The following is a 17449-nucleotide window of genomic DNA, read 5'->3' as shown; positions in this document are numbered from 1 at the left end:
AACAGAATTGTTGGATCATATGTTAATTCTTTGTTTAATTTTTGGAGTACCATCATACACTTTTCACAATAGCTGTGCCATTTTATATTCCTGCCAGTCATATGTAAGAATTCCAATTTCTCCATCTTCTCATTTATACTTGTTATTTTCTTATTTTGTTACTGGATTTTGATAATAACCATTCAAATGTATTTGAAGTAATGTCTCATGGTATTTGATTTGCGTTTCCCTAACGATTAGTGATGTCTGGTGTATTTTCATGCACTTACTAGCCATCTGTATCTCTGGAGAAATACCTATTCAAATCCTTTGCCCATATTTAAATTGGCTGGTTTGTGTTTTGTCGTTGTTGAGTTGTAGGAGTTCTTTATATAGTCTGGATATTAATTTCTTATATGTGTGACTTGCAAATATTTTTTCCTTTTCTGTAGGTTGCCTTTTCACTGTGTTGATATCCTTTGCACAAAAGTTTTAAATTTTGATGGAATGCAGTTTGTTTCTTTTTCCGTTGCCTGTACTTTCGGTTTCATATCCAAGACATCAGTGCTAAATTCAGTTTCATGAAGCTTTTCCTCTGTTTTCTTCTAAGAGTTTTGTAGTTTTCACTGTTAAGTTTAGTCTTTTGATCCTTTTTGAGTTAAATTTGTACATAGTTTAAAGTAATGGTCCAACTTCGTCCTTTTGCGTGTGGCTAATCCAGTTTCCCCAGCACCATTTGTTGAAAAGGCTGTCCTTTCCTTATTGAATGGTCTGGACACCCTTGTCAAAAATTAATTGACCATATACGTGTGAGGTTATTTCTGGGTGTTCTATTCCATTAATCTGTATGTCTGTCTTTATGCCTCTTCTGTTTACTGTTGCTTTGCAGTAAGTTTTGAAATCTGGAAGTTTGAGTCCTCCAACTTTGATCTTTTTCACGATGAGTTTGGCTAAGTATTTGAGGTCCCGTGAGATTCTATGTGACTTTTAGGATGAGTTTTTCTGTTTCTGCAAAAATGTTGAGTTTTGACAGGGATTGTGTTGTGCTTCTGATAGTATAGAAATCTTACTATTTTTCTAGTCCATGAACACAAATATCTTTCCATTTGTTTGTGTCTTTAATTCTTTTAGCAATATTTTATAGTTTCGGTGTACAAGTCTTTTGTTTCCTTGGTTAAGTTTATTCCTAAGTATTTCATTTTTTTTAATGCTATTGTAAGTGGAATTGTTTTCTTAATTTACTTTTTGGACTGTCTATTGTTAGTGTATAGAAATACAACTAATTTTTGTGTGTTGATTTTGTATTCTGCAACTTTGCAGAACTTGTTTATTATTAATATAACTTTTTTGGTGTCATTTCTAGGTTATTTAACATACAAATCTTGTCATCTGCAAACGTATTTTACCTCTTCCTTTCCAATTTGAATGCCTTCTGTTTTTCTTGCCTAATTTCTCTGGCTGGAACTTTCAGTATTAATGTTGAATAGAAGTGATGAAAGTGGGCATCCTTGTCTTGTTCCTGATCTTAGGGACAAAGCTTTGTCTTTTACCATTGAGTAAGATGTTAGCTGTGGGTTTTTCATATGTATGTTTATTATGTGGAGGACATTTCCTTCCAGTCCTAGTTGAATTTTTAAATGTTTTAATGAAAGAGTATTAATTTCTGTCTTTTTTTTCCTATATCATTTGAGATGACCATGAGGGTTTTTCACCTTTATCTGTTAATGTGGTGTATTATTAAATATTAATACATTGATTTTTCATATGTTGAACCACCTTTGCATTCCAAGAATAAATCCCATTAGGTCATGGTATATAATACTTTTAATTTGCTGCCGAATTCAGTTTGCTAGGTCGTGACTTATCCTTACATAAAGAGTGTTAAAGGAAAATTGTTTAACAGTTATTAGTCCCATTTTATTTTGGGCAGTGAGCTGAAAATACACAGACAAACACATAGGCATATTGCAAGTAACTAAATACATATGTAATTGTATTAATAATTTTCTCATTTCATGTATTTATTATCGAGCTCCTTCATTAGATTGCAAGCACCATGAGGGTAGGGACCTCGTGCTCTTGTTTATATTTCTGCATTTCTGGTTTCTTATTTGGCACTTACTATGCTTTCAGTAAGTGTATGCAGAGGCCAGGTGCGGTGGCTCATGCCTGTAATCCCAGCACTTTGGGAGGCCGAGGCGGGTGGATCACTTGAGGTCAGGAGTTCAAGACCAGCCTGGCCAACATGGTGAAACTCTTTCTCTACTAAAAATAGAAAAATTAGCCAGGTTTGATGGTGCACGCCTGCACTCCCAGCTACTCGGGAGGCTGAGGCACAAGAATCGCTTGAACCGGGAGGTGGAGGTTGCAGTGAGCTAAGATTGCGCCACTGCACTCCAGCCTGGGCAACAAAGTGAGATACCATCTCACACACACACACAAAAAAGTGTGTGTGGAAAGAATGAATGTTGTTTAATTATCGTAATAATCCTGTGTGACAGTTATTTTTGCCATATTCATTTAATAGATAAAAGTTTTTACTTAATGTAATAGTCATGAATCAGTAATTCTAAGGCAAATATGTTTGTTTTAATTAGTCAGTGTATAGTGATTAAACACCTGCCATGCACCTGGCTATATCAAGATTGGAGGAGTAATAGTTTCTGATGTGAAGTAAAGTACCTTGCAGTCTGATTGGGGGAAGCAGACAAATAATTAGGGAATTATATAGTATAATGAGGTGTTATGGTCTGAATGCCTCCCAAAATTTATGTGTTGAAAATTAATCCCCACTGTGGTGATATTAAGAAGTAGGACCATTTGGAAAGTGATTAAGTCATGAGGGGATGGTCTTTACAAAAGAATTAATGCCCTGTAAAAGGGCTGGAGGGAATTAGCTTAAATCTTTTTTTGCCCTTCTACCTTCCACCATGTGAAGACACTGTCTGTCCCCTCCAGAGGATGCAACAATAATACATCATTTTGGAAGCAGAGAGACACAAAACCTGCAGGTGCCTTGATCTTGGATTTTCCATCCTTCAGAATTTTGAGAAATACGTTTCTGTTATTTACAAATTTCCCAGTGTGTGGTATTTTGGTATAGTAGCACAAATGTACTACTATAAAGGTGTCCAGAAAATGCCAAAAGGTCAAAACAGGGGAACATTGGAATTATGGGAAGAGAGAGAATGAGGAAAGAGAGAAAAAAGTTTGTGAAGGGAAGTCCTCAAATCAGAGGTTACAAGGTATTAGTAGTTAGGAAGCATAGGCTTTGGATTCAAAAAGGCCCAGATCTGTTCTGCTTGCTAGCCATGTGACCTGGGACAAGTAACTGGTTTTTGCTTGCTTGTTTGTTTTAGTTTAATTTTCTCATCGTACAATAGATACAACATCTACCTTAATCAGTTTGTTTAGAGGTTGGGTGATGAGAGAGAACATGTCTCAGCCGTTTAAGTGGTTACTTCTCTGGAGAGAGTTTCTGGGCTTAGGGAAAGAAAGATAAATTTATTTTTAAGTTTTATAGCCCTTTATCTGTATATTTAAAGGGAGGGTAGTACTATGCTTTATAAGTATGTTAATTGTTTTCTATGTTAGCAACATATTGTATACATATACCTCAAGGTTATAAGAAGTCTTAAACAAATTGTGCTTTTTATGTTGAAATGTTTTGCTTCTAAAATCCTTTATGTTTTTTAGCCTCATTGTAATTTGTCCCCAGAATTGCTGTTTCCTTTTTCTACAGCAGGTTTATCAGAACACTCTTTTAAAAGACTAGCTGGACATGGTGGCTCTCTCCTGCAATCCCAGCGCTTTAGGAGGCCAAGGCAGGAGGATTGCTTGAAGTTTGAGACCAACCTGTGTAACAAAATGAGGCCTGATCCCTTAAAAAAAAGACTCATTCAGTGTGTTTAGAAGTTCAGACCGGGCGCGATGGCTTATGCCTGTAATCCCAGCACTTTGGGAGGCAGAGGCGGGTAGGTCACTTGAGGTCAGGAGTTTGAGACTAGCCTGGCCAACATGGTGAAACCCTGTTTCTACTAAAAATACAAACATTAGCCGGACATTGATGGTGGGCACCTGTAGTCCCAGCTACTTGAGTTGAGTGGCTGAAGCAGGAGAATCTCTTGAGCTTGGGGGGCAGAGGTTGCAGTGAGCCGAGATCACACCACTGCACTCCAACCTGGGCGACAGAGCAAGACTCCATCTCAAAAAAAAAAAAAAAAAAAAAAAGAAATTCACACACATATTTAAACATTCTAATCTTTGGGAATTCTAATTATCCAGAATTCATAGGAATAAGTTACTTTTTAAAATAAAGGTAAAAGCATTCAAGGGTATGGCTAATATTTAAATAATTTTTAAAACATATGTGACTTTTGCCCTTATTAATACAACAGAAAAGTAGATTGGAAACTCCTGGAGTCTGCATATATGTTGTATATGTGTTTTCTTCATAAAAACTTTCAGGCCAGGCGTGGTGGTACACACCTGTAATCCTAGCACTTTGGGAGCCTTGAGCTCAGGAGTTTGATACCAGCCTGGGTAACATGGTGAAACCCTGTCTCCACCAAAAAAAAAACCAAAAAACAAAAACTAGCCTGGCATGGTGGTGCGTGCCTGGAGGCTGAGGTGGGAAAATTGCTTAAGCCCCAGAGGTCAAGGCTGCAGTGAGCCAAGATTGCACCACTGCACTCCAACCTGGGTGAGTGAGATCCTGTTTTTTTTTTTAAAAAAGTTTTCAATATTTCACTGTTTCAGGTAACATTTTAAAATTAAATATAATGTATATAGTGTATTCTTTTTCATTTGCAACAAATATTTTTTCTGATGGTATTATATATTATGATATTTATTCCACTTGTTTAAGCAGCACATACTGGTACTTTGTAAATATCAGATTTTAGATGATCTAATTTGCTGAAATAATGAAAGCAAGGATTGCTTGTAAACAGCATACTTTGTTTTGTATTTTTATTTTTCGCAAATGTGGTTCTCTCACTGTTTTTCCCTTCTGTGTTAATTCAGTTATTACTTTTCTAGAATGCCTCAAGTCTTGGTGAAATTATAATGCTTCTGACTTTTCAAGAGAAAGCAGGTTTTCCTCTCCAGTTAGCACAACTTGTCAGCTCTTTTGTTTTTGTGCCGATACCTTTCTTTTCCCAGCTGGGTAGTGTTTTTTCTTCCAATCCAAATCTTTAAAAATATAGAATTGTCAGTCTGTTCCATATTCCAGATTATTTTTTCTGTTTCTTAATACATTCCGTGTGTGTGTGTGTGTGCATGCGTATAGCCTTTGAAAAATGACTTCACCTTTGTCTCTTCATCTTTAGGGTGGAGGGTGGTAGGGTTGATTTCTGCAATTCCTTATGCAGTGACTACTCCACCTTTACTTAAAAATAATGGAAATCAGAGTAGAATGTGCTTTTAGCGTCTTGGGTGGTGTTGGCTGAGGAGTCCTAGAAACGGCTATAAATTCATGGCGTGATTTGCAAAGGACTTCCCAGTTTTCTTCCAAGAAGGTCATAGTCTACTGTTTTGTCATTAGTCTGTTGTGTCACAGCTGTATAACTCTTTGTGTGTGTATTGGCGGGGCGGGTGTGTATACCAACTCAAAAATTAAAGTTATACTGTACTGACCTCGGCAACTGAAATTTTCAGTAAGCCTTGAGAAGACAAAATTAGGTAACATTTTTTTTCTATTGCAACTGACAGGACTTTGATTCAACTGAGGCAAACGAAAGTGTGTGCGGGGTTTGTAGAGTGCTGAGATGGGAGATTTGACTCATGTAATCAAGAATGGTTAAGGGTAAAGCAGGTCTTGCAGGTCACTAGGAATAGATAGTAGGTATTATAAAGGGTATTATATTCTACCTCTTTTCTTGCGTTATAGCTTAATTCTCTCTTTCTGCCAATACATTTTCTCCATGAGTTAAGGGTCATCATCATCAGTGATTTTAGGCTTATTTCCTTGTAGCTAGTGGTTTTTAACGGCTAGCTCTAGTCTATAAAAAATAATCCCAGAGAAGGACTTTTGATTGATGTAGTCTAGGATATAAACCTTTCCTAGTGACCAGGGGATAGAGCTTATTGCCAAAAGGGAGTGATTGGGTCATCAAGCAAGGATTATTACTAGGCAAACAGAAAATACCCATTATTGGTATTTAAAAGGATCAAGTTTTGAGCTTATTCAAAAGTAGACAAAAATTCCTAAGGGTTACAATTTATAGTGGAAAAGTTTTTTTTTCCATATTATTTATATATGCTTATACCTTTTGCCTGACCCATGTTGTAAAATTCGTACTCTTTGTTATATAGTACAGGTGTACAACTAATTCAGTAGTTAGTTGGATCACTTTGGGTTTGTGTAGTTCTTTATATGCACATAATTTTTATTCTGGTGATTTTGGACTTAGGCCACTCTATTCCAAAAAAAAAAAGAAGGGCTTTGATTTGAATCTAGCCAGACTCATGGTTAAATGTGGACAGAAGATGTCTGCATATATGCATGCTCATTGTTTTTCTGTCTCATTTTCTATGTTTTTCCTCTTAAATCACATCCCCACGAGTCAGTATTTACATACTAGAATAGGTAAGTAATATGATTAGTTTACTCTTATTATATAATGTCTAGTTGATTCTTTATATAGGGGCTAATGTTCCTTTTAGTGGATTCCTATTTAATAATTATCCCCTGGCTTCTGATTTTTTAAAAATCTAGGTGCAGTTCAGTTCAACTAGCTGCAGTGCCTAGAGCCTACTATGCTCCAGGTACTGGAATTACAAAGAAGAATAAAAACAGTTATGTCCTCTAACATGAACTTAGACACAAATATAATCAGAAGGTTCCCCCACATCATAATGATGTTAAATATTTGATATGCTTTCCACCTTATGACTCACTTTTTTTTTTTTTTTTTTTTTAACATTTAAAGGTTTATCTGAAGGTAATATAATTGGAGGAAAACCATAAGTATGCTTGATAAATTTTTACGAATAATACATCTAAGAAACCAGCACCCAGAATGACTCAGTAGTAAATACACCAATATATATTAATAACTAAATGCACGATAGAATATTGGAAAAAGGATATTTTACTGTCCTCAGGTGTCTTTTTTTTTTTTTTTCCTTCTTGGGGTTTTTGCTACCTACCTGCTCCTGCGGCTGTTGTTTCTTGTAATAAAGAATGGTTTCTGTGATGTTCTAACTGAATGCTAGGAATATCACTGTATTGAAGTGAAAGTCTTTTTTCTCTTGTACTCATTTTTATAGTCATTTATTTTTTTGAAAATGCTATGGGATAGCCTGCCATTTCAAACAGTTTTACCACGTTTACCATCTCAAATTTTGAAGAGAATGTAATGTAATTATAATTAGTATTTAGCAGTATTTCTTTGGAAATTTTTTTGTGATGCTAATATTGATTTTAATTTTTATATATTTATGTACCTCCCCTGATATTTGTCAAATTTCCTTCTGTTATGTACTAGTGTAAAGTCTTTATGAATTCATAGTTATGAAATTTACACTTGCAACTTTCTATGAAGAAAAATGTATTATGAAATATCACTGTGAATATGATTGAAACTATTGCACTAAAAACAGACATTTTAAGAATCTTAAGCATTTCAGAGGCATCTATCCTTGAGTATATAATTGATATACTTCAGCAATTACCATATTTCCATGTACATCTTTCATTTTCAGTAATTATTGAGATTTGTTATTTAGTTTTTAAGATACTCTCATCTGCTCTTAATTCAAGTGTAACATCTCTTCTTTATAAATGTGATTTTTCCTGAATATTTTAAAGGCATTTAATTATTTGAAATGTTTGTTTTTTAAACACATTCCAATATAACATATTTTAGGTTTTTCTAACAGGAGGGTATATATCATTTATTTATTTTGAGATTGTCTAGAGAAAAAAAGGTTGACTTGATTTTAGAACAGGCAGTGACATTTCTGAGAATATTAAAATTGTCAGCAGTTAAGCAAATCATTTAAAAATATTACATGCTTATAGTAACTACTCTGTAGTAACTAAGTTTATTTTACGCTAAAGATGTTTATTATGATCTCATGACTAATAGCATAAAAGATCAGGAGAGTTTTCATTTTTTTTTTTTTTCTTAAACTGTAGGTCATAACATGTTCAGTGGAGTAACCAATTGAGTGAGAAAAACAGAACAAGAGACAGAGAGATATGAGATTTCTTTGCAATAATTAAAGTGTTTATTATGTAAAGAAACTTTGATCTTATATATCAATTCTTATTCTTTTAAAGGAGGGTGCATCTGCCCGGAAGACTCAGACTCCTGCAGCCCAGCCAGTACCAAGACCAGGTAAAAATATAGAACTTTGCTTTTTGTTTTCTTTCAAAAGATCGTAACAGTGCAAGTTTTTAGTATGTATATAATACTTTGAATGAATTTAAATTTTACTTAAAATACATTGCAAAGTCATGTTTCTTTGAAGACTGTTGATACGGTTTAAGCAGATCTCAAAACTGTGATAATATATATAAAATGCTTGCTAAACTTCAGTCAGCATCATCATTAATAAATCTTCATGTTTTTAGCAGAAAGACATAAAGAAATAAAGTGAAAGCATAGTAAATTATTTATTTTCCTATAGTGTATTAAGCAGCTGAACTGGATTTATATATATATATTTGTTTGTTTGTTTGTTTGTTTGTTTGTTTTTTGAGACAGAGTCTTGCTCTGTCGCCCAGGCTGTAGTACACTGGTGCCATCTCAGCTCACTGCAAGCTCTGCCTCCTGGGTTCACGCCATTCTCCTGCCTCAGCTTCCCAAGTAGCTGGGACTACAGGCTCCTGCCACCATGCCTGGCTAATTTTTTGTATTTTTAGTAGAGATAGGGTTTCACCGTGTTAGCCAGGATGGTCTCGATTCCCTGACCTCATGATCCGCCCACCTCGGCCTCCCAGAGTGCTGGGATTACAGGCTTGAGCCACCATGCCCGGCTGATATTCTTTACTGAAGTAATGTTTCCCCCAATTTGATTCAAAGTTCATTGATAAAATAGGTTATAAAACACTGTTTTTCAATAATGAATTTATACTATAGAACATTTACTTGAATAAATAGGTATAGTGAAGAGTTAAAGAAAATTTTTAAGAAAATGTTTTCATTTTGGTTAAGATTTTAGAAACATGTTTTAAAACATTTTTAAATGTTTAAAAGCTATTTATGTATATCCATCCTTTCATCAGTTCTGTCATAGTTCTGTAGTAGTATGTACAGATGTGAATTTTTTTCCTGCAGCAGCACAAAATTATAGTTTTAATAGAATCATATTCAGCTTTGATGCTTAGAACGTCAGATATCTGTGTTGAACACCTAAAATTCTGTATCATTTTTTTTAAAATGTGTTAAAGGTGGTATTGAAGTTATTTTAGAAAAATTCTTCCCCCTATTCCTAGTACCTAAAAAGACTGATCTTTATAGATCATTTAGATACCAACCCTAAATTTATTTTTGGTCTTTTGGGTTTGTTTTTGGTGTTTGGTGTTTGTTTTATTTTTACATTTATTTAGCATAATTTCAGTGCTAGGTTATACCACCTGTCCCCCCCCCCCTTTTTTTTTAAACTCATTAGTGCTGTTGAAAGTGAGTATGAAGAAAGAAAATAAAGGATTGGAAAGGCACAGGCAAGAACTTAACTGAATCTTCTGCATGAATTTCACAGTATCAGTAGTGCAGATTTGGATATCCTTTTATTCATAGTATGTACACAGGCTAATTCTAAAATTATGTAGATTATGAATATTAAATATTTTCTGGAGGCACATCAAAAGTATGGTACATGGGGCTTATATTGGGATGTTTTTGCAGTGTGATTTCCCTGTGTTTTGTATTCATACTCCTCTTAGATGTGGCTAGTATTTCCTTTTTTTGTTTTTGTTTTTTGTTTGACAGTAGGTTTGTTTGAAATTTTTGTCATTGCTGTTTTTAAGTAGGTGTGGAGAAGAGGAGTGCTCTGTCAGCCTTGTTAGACTGGACTGGATGTAATTGATTAAGATGACATGACTAATTTTAAGTAGAGATGATCATACCAGAACCCATCGTGAGAGTATAAGAAGAACAATTAAATTCAACAAATACTATTTGAATTTCTATATAATAGGCTCTTGTCCAGAAACTAAGAGAAGCTAAAGGAGCTTTTTACAGGAAGGAAGAAAAAAGTGAAGGAAATAGGGATGGACAGATGGGGTTGGGCCCAAAGAATACTAAACATGAATTATAGGAATATTGTGGAGGCAGTTGAATCACAGATAAGAGAATTGTTTGTTTTTCTTTGTAAGGTAGGGATGGGAGGTTATGGTATGTCAGAAATGGTATTATATAAAAGGGGAAAAGCCACCACCTGAGGATTCTAACTTAGAATCTGTGATGTAAAATTTTTTCTATTTCACATTTTCATAAAATAAGTTAGTATGTAAGGAAAGGGCTGGGAGAGGCACTGATACCTAAACAAACCATTTTGTTCAGATGTGTCTTGTGATAAAATAAAATTAAAGGGACTGGATTTTACTAGCCATGTATGTGGCCAGGGGAAGATCGTATGTGTAAAGTAAGGGGTTCTAAGTCTTTCACCTCTTAATGTTCTAGCTTACTTTTTAGCTAAAGTGCCCTGGGGATTAAACCAATGGAAATTAACTCTGAATGAGTGTCTCGTCATACCTCAGATATTCTAATGCTCATCCATGTGAACTTTCTGCTTTCTACTTCCACTTAACTGCTTCACACCCATACATCCACATTTCCTACCCACCATTCTAAAATAATTAAGGTTTTTGCTCTCATTCAGCAATAAGACTTGATTGGAATGGATAATAGTAGTTTGAAGTCTTTATTTGTCCTAATTAGCGTATTTTTATTTTGCTGCCAAAACTGTTAAATGCATCTGCTTATGGGGGTGTATCCCAGTTTTGAAGGGATATTGTTAATATCTGACATGTACACTAGCATTATTTCTTTAAAATCTGAAAAATGTGAATTCCCAAAATATATATGGCCAGTGTAAGAAGGGAGATTATAGAAGTATAACTGTTATTTGTTGGGTAGAGTTTGGATAATTTGGAAATGAGAGACCGTCCCACCTATTCTCTCTTTGAGTGAGATACCTCAAGGGTAGAGTTCTGTTTTTTGAGCATTTACCAATTTTTATTTCTCATTTCATCAAATATTTATTTAGTGCTGTTGTGCCAGGCAAGTCTCTGGGTGAATTTAATGTTTTAAAGTGTTTACAGTTAAACACTTTAAACCTCTAAAGCTCTAAAAATTTCCAACCTCTCAAAATTCATTTAGGGAATATAACTAACAAGAGGCACATGTTTTCCAGTGGATTCATAAATACAGGCATTTGAAAGTATTGGGGGAACCAGCCCCCAATATTTCAACATATGTTCTTTTTGTTTTGCCTAAGTGTCAGCCTGTCTGAGAAATAAAGAGAAAGAGTACAAAGAGAGGAATTTGACAGCTGGGCCTCCAAGGGTAACATCACATATTGGTAGGTCCGTGATGTCCCCTGAGCCACAAAGCCAGCAAGTTTTTATTAGGGATTTTAAAGGGGGAGGGGTTTTTATTAGGGATTTTAAAAGGGGTATACAAACAGGGAGTAGGTCACAAAGATCACATGCTTCAAAGGGCAATAAAGATCACAAGGCAAAGGCAAAATTAGAATTACTGATGAGGGTCTGTGTCCCTCTGTGCACATATTGTCTTGACAAACATCTTAACAGAAAACAGGGTTTGAGAGCAGAGAACCCATCTGACCAAAATTTACCAGGCTGGAATTTCCCAATCCTAGTAAGCTTGAGGGTACTGAAGGAGACCAGGGCGTATTTCAGTCCTTATCTCAACCACATAAGACAGACACTCCCAGAGCAGCCCTTTATAGACCTCCCCCCAGGAATGCATTCCTTCCCCAGGGTATTCCTTGCTGGGAAAAGAATTCAGCGATATCTTTCTTACTTGCATGCCCATTTATAGGCTCCCTGCAAGAAGAAAAATATGGCTGTATTCTGCCCGACCCCACAGGCAGTCAGACCTTATGGTTATCTTCCCTTGTTCCCTGAAAATCGTTGTTATTCTGTTCTTTTTCAAGTTGCACTGATTTCATATTGTTCAAACACACGTGTTTTACAATCAGTTTGTACAATAGTGGTCCTGAGGTGACATACATTCTCAGCTTACGAAGATAATGGGATTAAGAGATTAAAGACAGGCATAAGAAATTATAAGAGTATTATTAGGGAAGGAGTACTTCTCCTCTTATCCCATAGTTTTAAATCTATGTGCTGATGATTTCCAAATTTGTTATCTCCAATTCAAACCTCTGGTATCTTATATTAACTGTCTGTGTAACATTTGGATTTGCCATAGGCATTTTAAAACTAATTAAGATAAATTTTTCCCTGCTATTTTCCCCAAGGTCTCTTACTCTATAGTCTTCTGCTTTTTCATAGAGTGACACCACAATCAACTTTGTTTCTTAAATCAAAAACTTGGAAGTTATTCTTTATTCATCACATTTCCTTACTCCTTTTCTGTTGGTGGGTTCTGTCAGATGTGCCTTTTCTGTATTCCAAATTTATCTATTTTTCTTTATCTCCACTACTACAACTCAAGTAGAAACCATCATCATCTCTCTAGACCAGTGGGTCTCAGTGTGGTCGGTTGCCTGGTGTCAACCTTTTTATTTTTGGTGGCACCTTTTTATTTCTGGTGCCAACAAAATAGATATAGAAATTGAGGGTAAAATAGTGTCATAGCATCTGAGTACATAACCATCTTTCTAGAAATTCATTGTTATTATATTTTATTCAGTTGGCTTTGAATTGGAATTTAAAACAAAAACTCAACCACACATAGTTTGAGTAGCACCGTTGTTGACTGTTGTAATAGTCCTAACTGAGCTTTCTGCCTTCACACTTGTACTCTTTTCGATCCTTTGTCCAAATCCATGTTTTTTTTCTTCCAGACTTGTGACATGAAAATAAAATCTTGTCACTTTCTGGCTTAATAGTTATAGGACTTTCCAGTGGCATTTAAATGTAAACTTAATATTGCTTAAAAAGCCCTACATGAATTGGTCTCTGCATATATTTGTAACTCATCTCCTGCCATTCTTCCTTTCTTCCCTGTGGTCTACACATTTGCTTTGTTCAGTTCCCCAAGTGCAGCAGTTTCTTCCTGCCTGTGGTATTTGCCCGCATTCCTACCTCTTATCTGGACTGTTCGCCTACTTGTTCTTGGCAAGTTGGCTTGTTTTCATCTTTCAAATTTCAGCTCAAATGCACTTTCTTTGAGAAGCTGTTTGCGTTATATCTAAAGGACACTTTTCTGCCAGTATACACTCATTTTATTCCCTTAGTATGTTTTCCAATTAGATTATGTGTTTGGTTGCATTTTTGTTTATGGTCTGGGCTCCCGTACTCTGCTGAAAGCTCTTTGAGGGCAGGAATTACTTCTGTTTTATTTGCAATTTAATAATAACTTAGCAGCGATGCTTGTACATAGGCTCTGAATAAATGTTTCTTAAGAATCTAATTTATTTGAAATCAAACAAAGCAACAGTAATTTTTCTTATGGTTTATTCTCAGCTTGTAAATTGGCAATTAGCACACTTGCTTGAGTAGTGGTAGTAGTAGAAGTGGCAGCAGTTAGCATCTACTGTAGTTGCAGAATTCAGTAAATGGTATGTGCTAACACCTAATTAAGGACTTTAGCATGCATTATTATTTTTTAAATTCTCACAGCAGTATCAAGATATAGAAACTATTCTCTTTTACAATTGAGGAAACTGAGGCCGAGCAAAGTTAATCAACTTGCCTAGACAGTGGCAAAATAAGGATATGAACTATAATAATCTGAGTACAGACCTTTGCTGTTGATCACTCTGTCATACAAACTCCTTATGTTTCTCTCCCCGTCCCCTGTTAAGATCAAGCTTCTCATTGACATGTTCACCACAGTGTCTCAGTCTGGGTCCTTACATACTAGGGAACTTGTTTATATTCTTTTGCAGTTATTTTTTTTAACTAAACCTCTAAACTTTATTTTTAACATTTGTGAGTTTTTTTATTTTGCCTTTTTCTTATATTGGGTCTTCTCAGCCTTGAGTTTAGTAAATGTTTGCCTAAATTCCTGAGGGCATTTGTGGATTTCCTTACCAAATCCAACAGTACTTCAGTCAGAGATTTCTCCCTTGCTCTCTCTTTCTTCTTCCCCCTCTTTCTCTCCCCCCTCTCTGCCTTCCTTCCATCTGTCCATCACAGATTTCTTTCTTGAAACCTCTTTGTTTTTTTGTAGTTCCCTTTAGTCATAATAGCAACTCCTGTTTCCTGTTTATCCATCCTGTTACCCCTTTATCTCTCCAACAAATGCCAAATATTTACCGAGACTATATTATATTCCACATGACACTATGTAGCCAATCAGATTTATCCATGACCCTCCATTTCTCAAATTGATTTAAGAAAATTCTAGTATTTTTTCTCAGCAAGAAGAAAGATGAGAAAACTGTAATAGTAAAGGCATATGTTTCAGTATGTGTTTGTGTATATAGTTATCTGCTTTCTGTGGCTGGGAAGGTCATACTACTGAATCCTATGATAGTTTATCACAATGAGAGCTATACAAAGAAAGGGTTACAAAGAATTAGTGAAAATGTAGCATTTTGCTGCTTTTTAAATAGAACATTTTCTGAAAGAGTGTGTGCTGTGATATTCACTTTAAAGATGGTATCCATTTTTAAGAATTGACATTGAATTAGAATTTTAAGTCTCCTAAATTTTTCTTTATTTTTGTCATTTAAAAAACAAAACTCGAGCACAGCTTGTAGCACATTGAGTTATTGTATGGTCAAATACTGAAAACAGAACTTGCAGCACTTTTTATCCTAAGATGTATTCATCTTGTGTTAGGTTATTATTACCATTATGTCAACAAATATTTCTAAGCATTAAAAGTTCATTGTATATAAACAAAATACAAACATATGGGCCAGGCTCAGTGGCTCACCCGTGCAATCCCAGCACTTTGGGAGGCTGAGGTGGGAGGATAGCTTGAGCTCAGGAGTTCGAGATCAACCCTGGGTGACATAGCGAGACCCTGTTTTTGTTAAAAAGAAAGATAGGAAGATTTGTGTATTTATAACATGATCACAATCAATCATATGGTCATTTTCAGATAATACAGACCTTCACATAAACATGACTGATTACCTGTAATGCTGTACTTCTCACCTAAAAAGAGACAAGAAACAATTTTTAAAAGAAAGGAAAAAAAAATAAAAGGAATCTTTTAGCCTTAGCTCTCAGTAACTTCTTTCCTTTTCTTCCAAAATGGTTAAGCGTATTTGCACTTTGCACAGTAGTATTTGCTCTTATGCCCTGTTTTCACAGTTATTACAGCGGTAATCAGCTTATTATGAAATTATTTCTTGTCTGTCTCTTCTCTTTTTTGCTAGACCTTAACATCCATGAATGTAAGATACTCAGTGCCTGGCATTGTAATACAGTAGTCCCCACTTACTAGCAGGGCATACATTCCAAGACCCCCAGTGGATACCTGAAACCAGGGAGGGATAGTACCAAACCAGATTCGGTCAACCAGAACATGTTTCTCTTATGTCTCCCATAAATTTAATGCCTTTTCCATCTTAACACTGTCACTCACTGTGGCTGAAACTTTGGCAGTTTGAGGTACAAAGGCAAAAGTAGCACGAATTTCTTTTTCTTCTTCGCAGTTACACGGATGGTAGATTCAGTATTTTCGTTGTAGATGTTAGCAACCTCGGGATGTGATTTTATTTTTTTTCTTTTCTACTTAGTAGTAGAGATTTTCTTGTCTACTTAGTAGTAGAGATTTTCACCTTTTCACCTAAGGGAAACACTTAATGTCTTTTCTTTGGTAGTGGCATATCCAAATTGTCAGCCTTATCACTGTTGCACTTTGGGGCCATTCGCAAGTAAAACAAGGGCTACTTGAAACAAGCACTGTGATAACAGTGAGGGAGATGACTAATGAGTGACTAAAGGGTGGGTAGTGTATAGAATGTGGATATGCTGGAGAAAGAGAGCATTCACATCCTGGGTGGGGCAGTGTGAGATTTCATTATGCTCCTGAGAAAGATGTGCAGTTTCAATCTTGTGAATTGTTTGTTTCTGGAATTTTCTGTTTAATATTTTCAGACCACAGTGGACTGTGGTTAACTGAAACTGCAGAAAACAGAGCTATGGATGTTGTATATTCACTTTCCTTTTGACTACAGATTGTTGAATAATGCATTTTAATATTTTTGTCAGAGTGTTGAGAAGATAGTTGTAAAATATGTCTTCTGATTTACAGTTAGTCGTATGTGAATACACATAATTTAAAAAATACCCCTTATTTGTAAGTTTGAAAATAAGAATATGGTTTTTATGCACAGAGTTGTGATTTTTTTTCTTTTTCACAGTTTCTCAAGCAAGACCTCCCCCAAATCAGAAGAAAGGTGAGGTTGTGCATATGATTTTAAACTTAACTTTAAAAAGTAAATGATTGCAAAACCAGGCCTGATAATTTTCTTGTGCAGCTATATCACATGTTTGTGCTTGGTATCCATTCTGATTTATCAGTGCTCAAGCCACACTGATTATTAAATATTTTTTAGTATCCACTGGCTTAAAATATTTTTTAGATCAAAAGAGTTAGTTACAATTTATAATCTTTTAACTTTTAGTAGAGAAAGTAAGTGTAATTTCTAATAATATATTTTCTACCTGTAAAATTTTGTCTTTATAGGATCTCGAACACCTATTATCATAATTCCTGCAGCTACCACCTCTTTAATAACTATGCTTAATGCAAAAGACCTTCTACAGGACCTGAAGTAAGTAATTTATTAAACTATCCTGTTCATAGGATATTGAGATATCATTGGAAAATAGTAGTTACTGAATCAGTATTACTTATTTGGAGAAAACAAAATTTCAGTTTCTGTGCTACAGGCCTTACACATAGTATGAAGCATACTTTTTCAAAACAGAATATATTCTTTTATGTTTGGATCCTTTAGGGAAAGTTACAGAAACTTCTGGCTAAAGTCCTAATGAAAAAAGGTACTATCGTATTAACTTTTAATATGAATTGTTTTCTTTTGATGATTTTCTCTGAGAGAGCTTGAGGAAGTTCTAAAGCAAATTCAGGTTCTCTCTGAATATTAGATGTTATACCCTAGTGGGAGTAAGTAGGCGGGTAGGTGGGGGCATAGTTATTTAACCTAGATAGCAGTGAAAGTTAAAGAAGTGAAAATGAAACCTATAAATTATGATAAAATTTCCAAATGCTTAACTTTTCAAAATTTTTAATGTCTATTTTCCTTCCTCATTTCCTTATTAAAATGAATACAGTCACGCTTGTACCCAGTTCTAATAAACATGCGTCACAGTTATTGGGCA

The 17449-nt window shown here is 35.1% G+C and overlaps 1 protein-coding gene across 1 annotated transcript in view; it reads left to right on the top strand.

Moving 5' to 3' along the window:
* Window positions 1-17449, top strand: part of CDC73 (cell division cycle 73) — a 137495-nt gene that overhangs the window by 80060 nt on the left and 39986 nt on the right. Inside the window, exons 11-13 of the mRNA XM_054450084.2 lie at window positions 8267-8324; window positions 16468-16503; window positions 16794-16881. Of these exons, the coding sequence (XP_054306059.1) occupies window positions 8267-8324; window positions 16468-16503; window positions 16794-16881 (182 nt within the window). The remainder of the gene's footprint in view (window positions 1-8266; window positions 8325-16467; window positions 16504-16793; window positions 16882-17449) is intronic.

Source organism: Pongo pygmaeus, chromosome 1 (genome assembly GCF_028885625.2).
Source record: "Pongo pygmaeus isolate AG05252 chromosome 1, NHGRI_mPonPyg2-v2.0_pri, whole genome shotgun sequence".
Taxonomy (NCBI): Eukaryota; Metazoa; Chordata; class Mammalia; order Primates; family Hominidae; genus Pongo; species Pongo pygmaeus.
The sequence above is the reverse complement of the archived record's forward strand: the minus strand, read 5'-3'. Positions and strand labels throughout refer to the sequence as shown.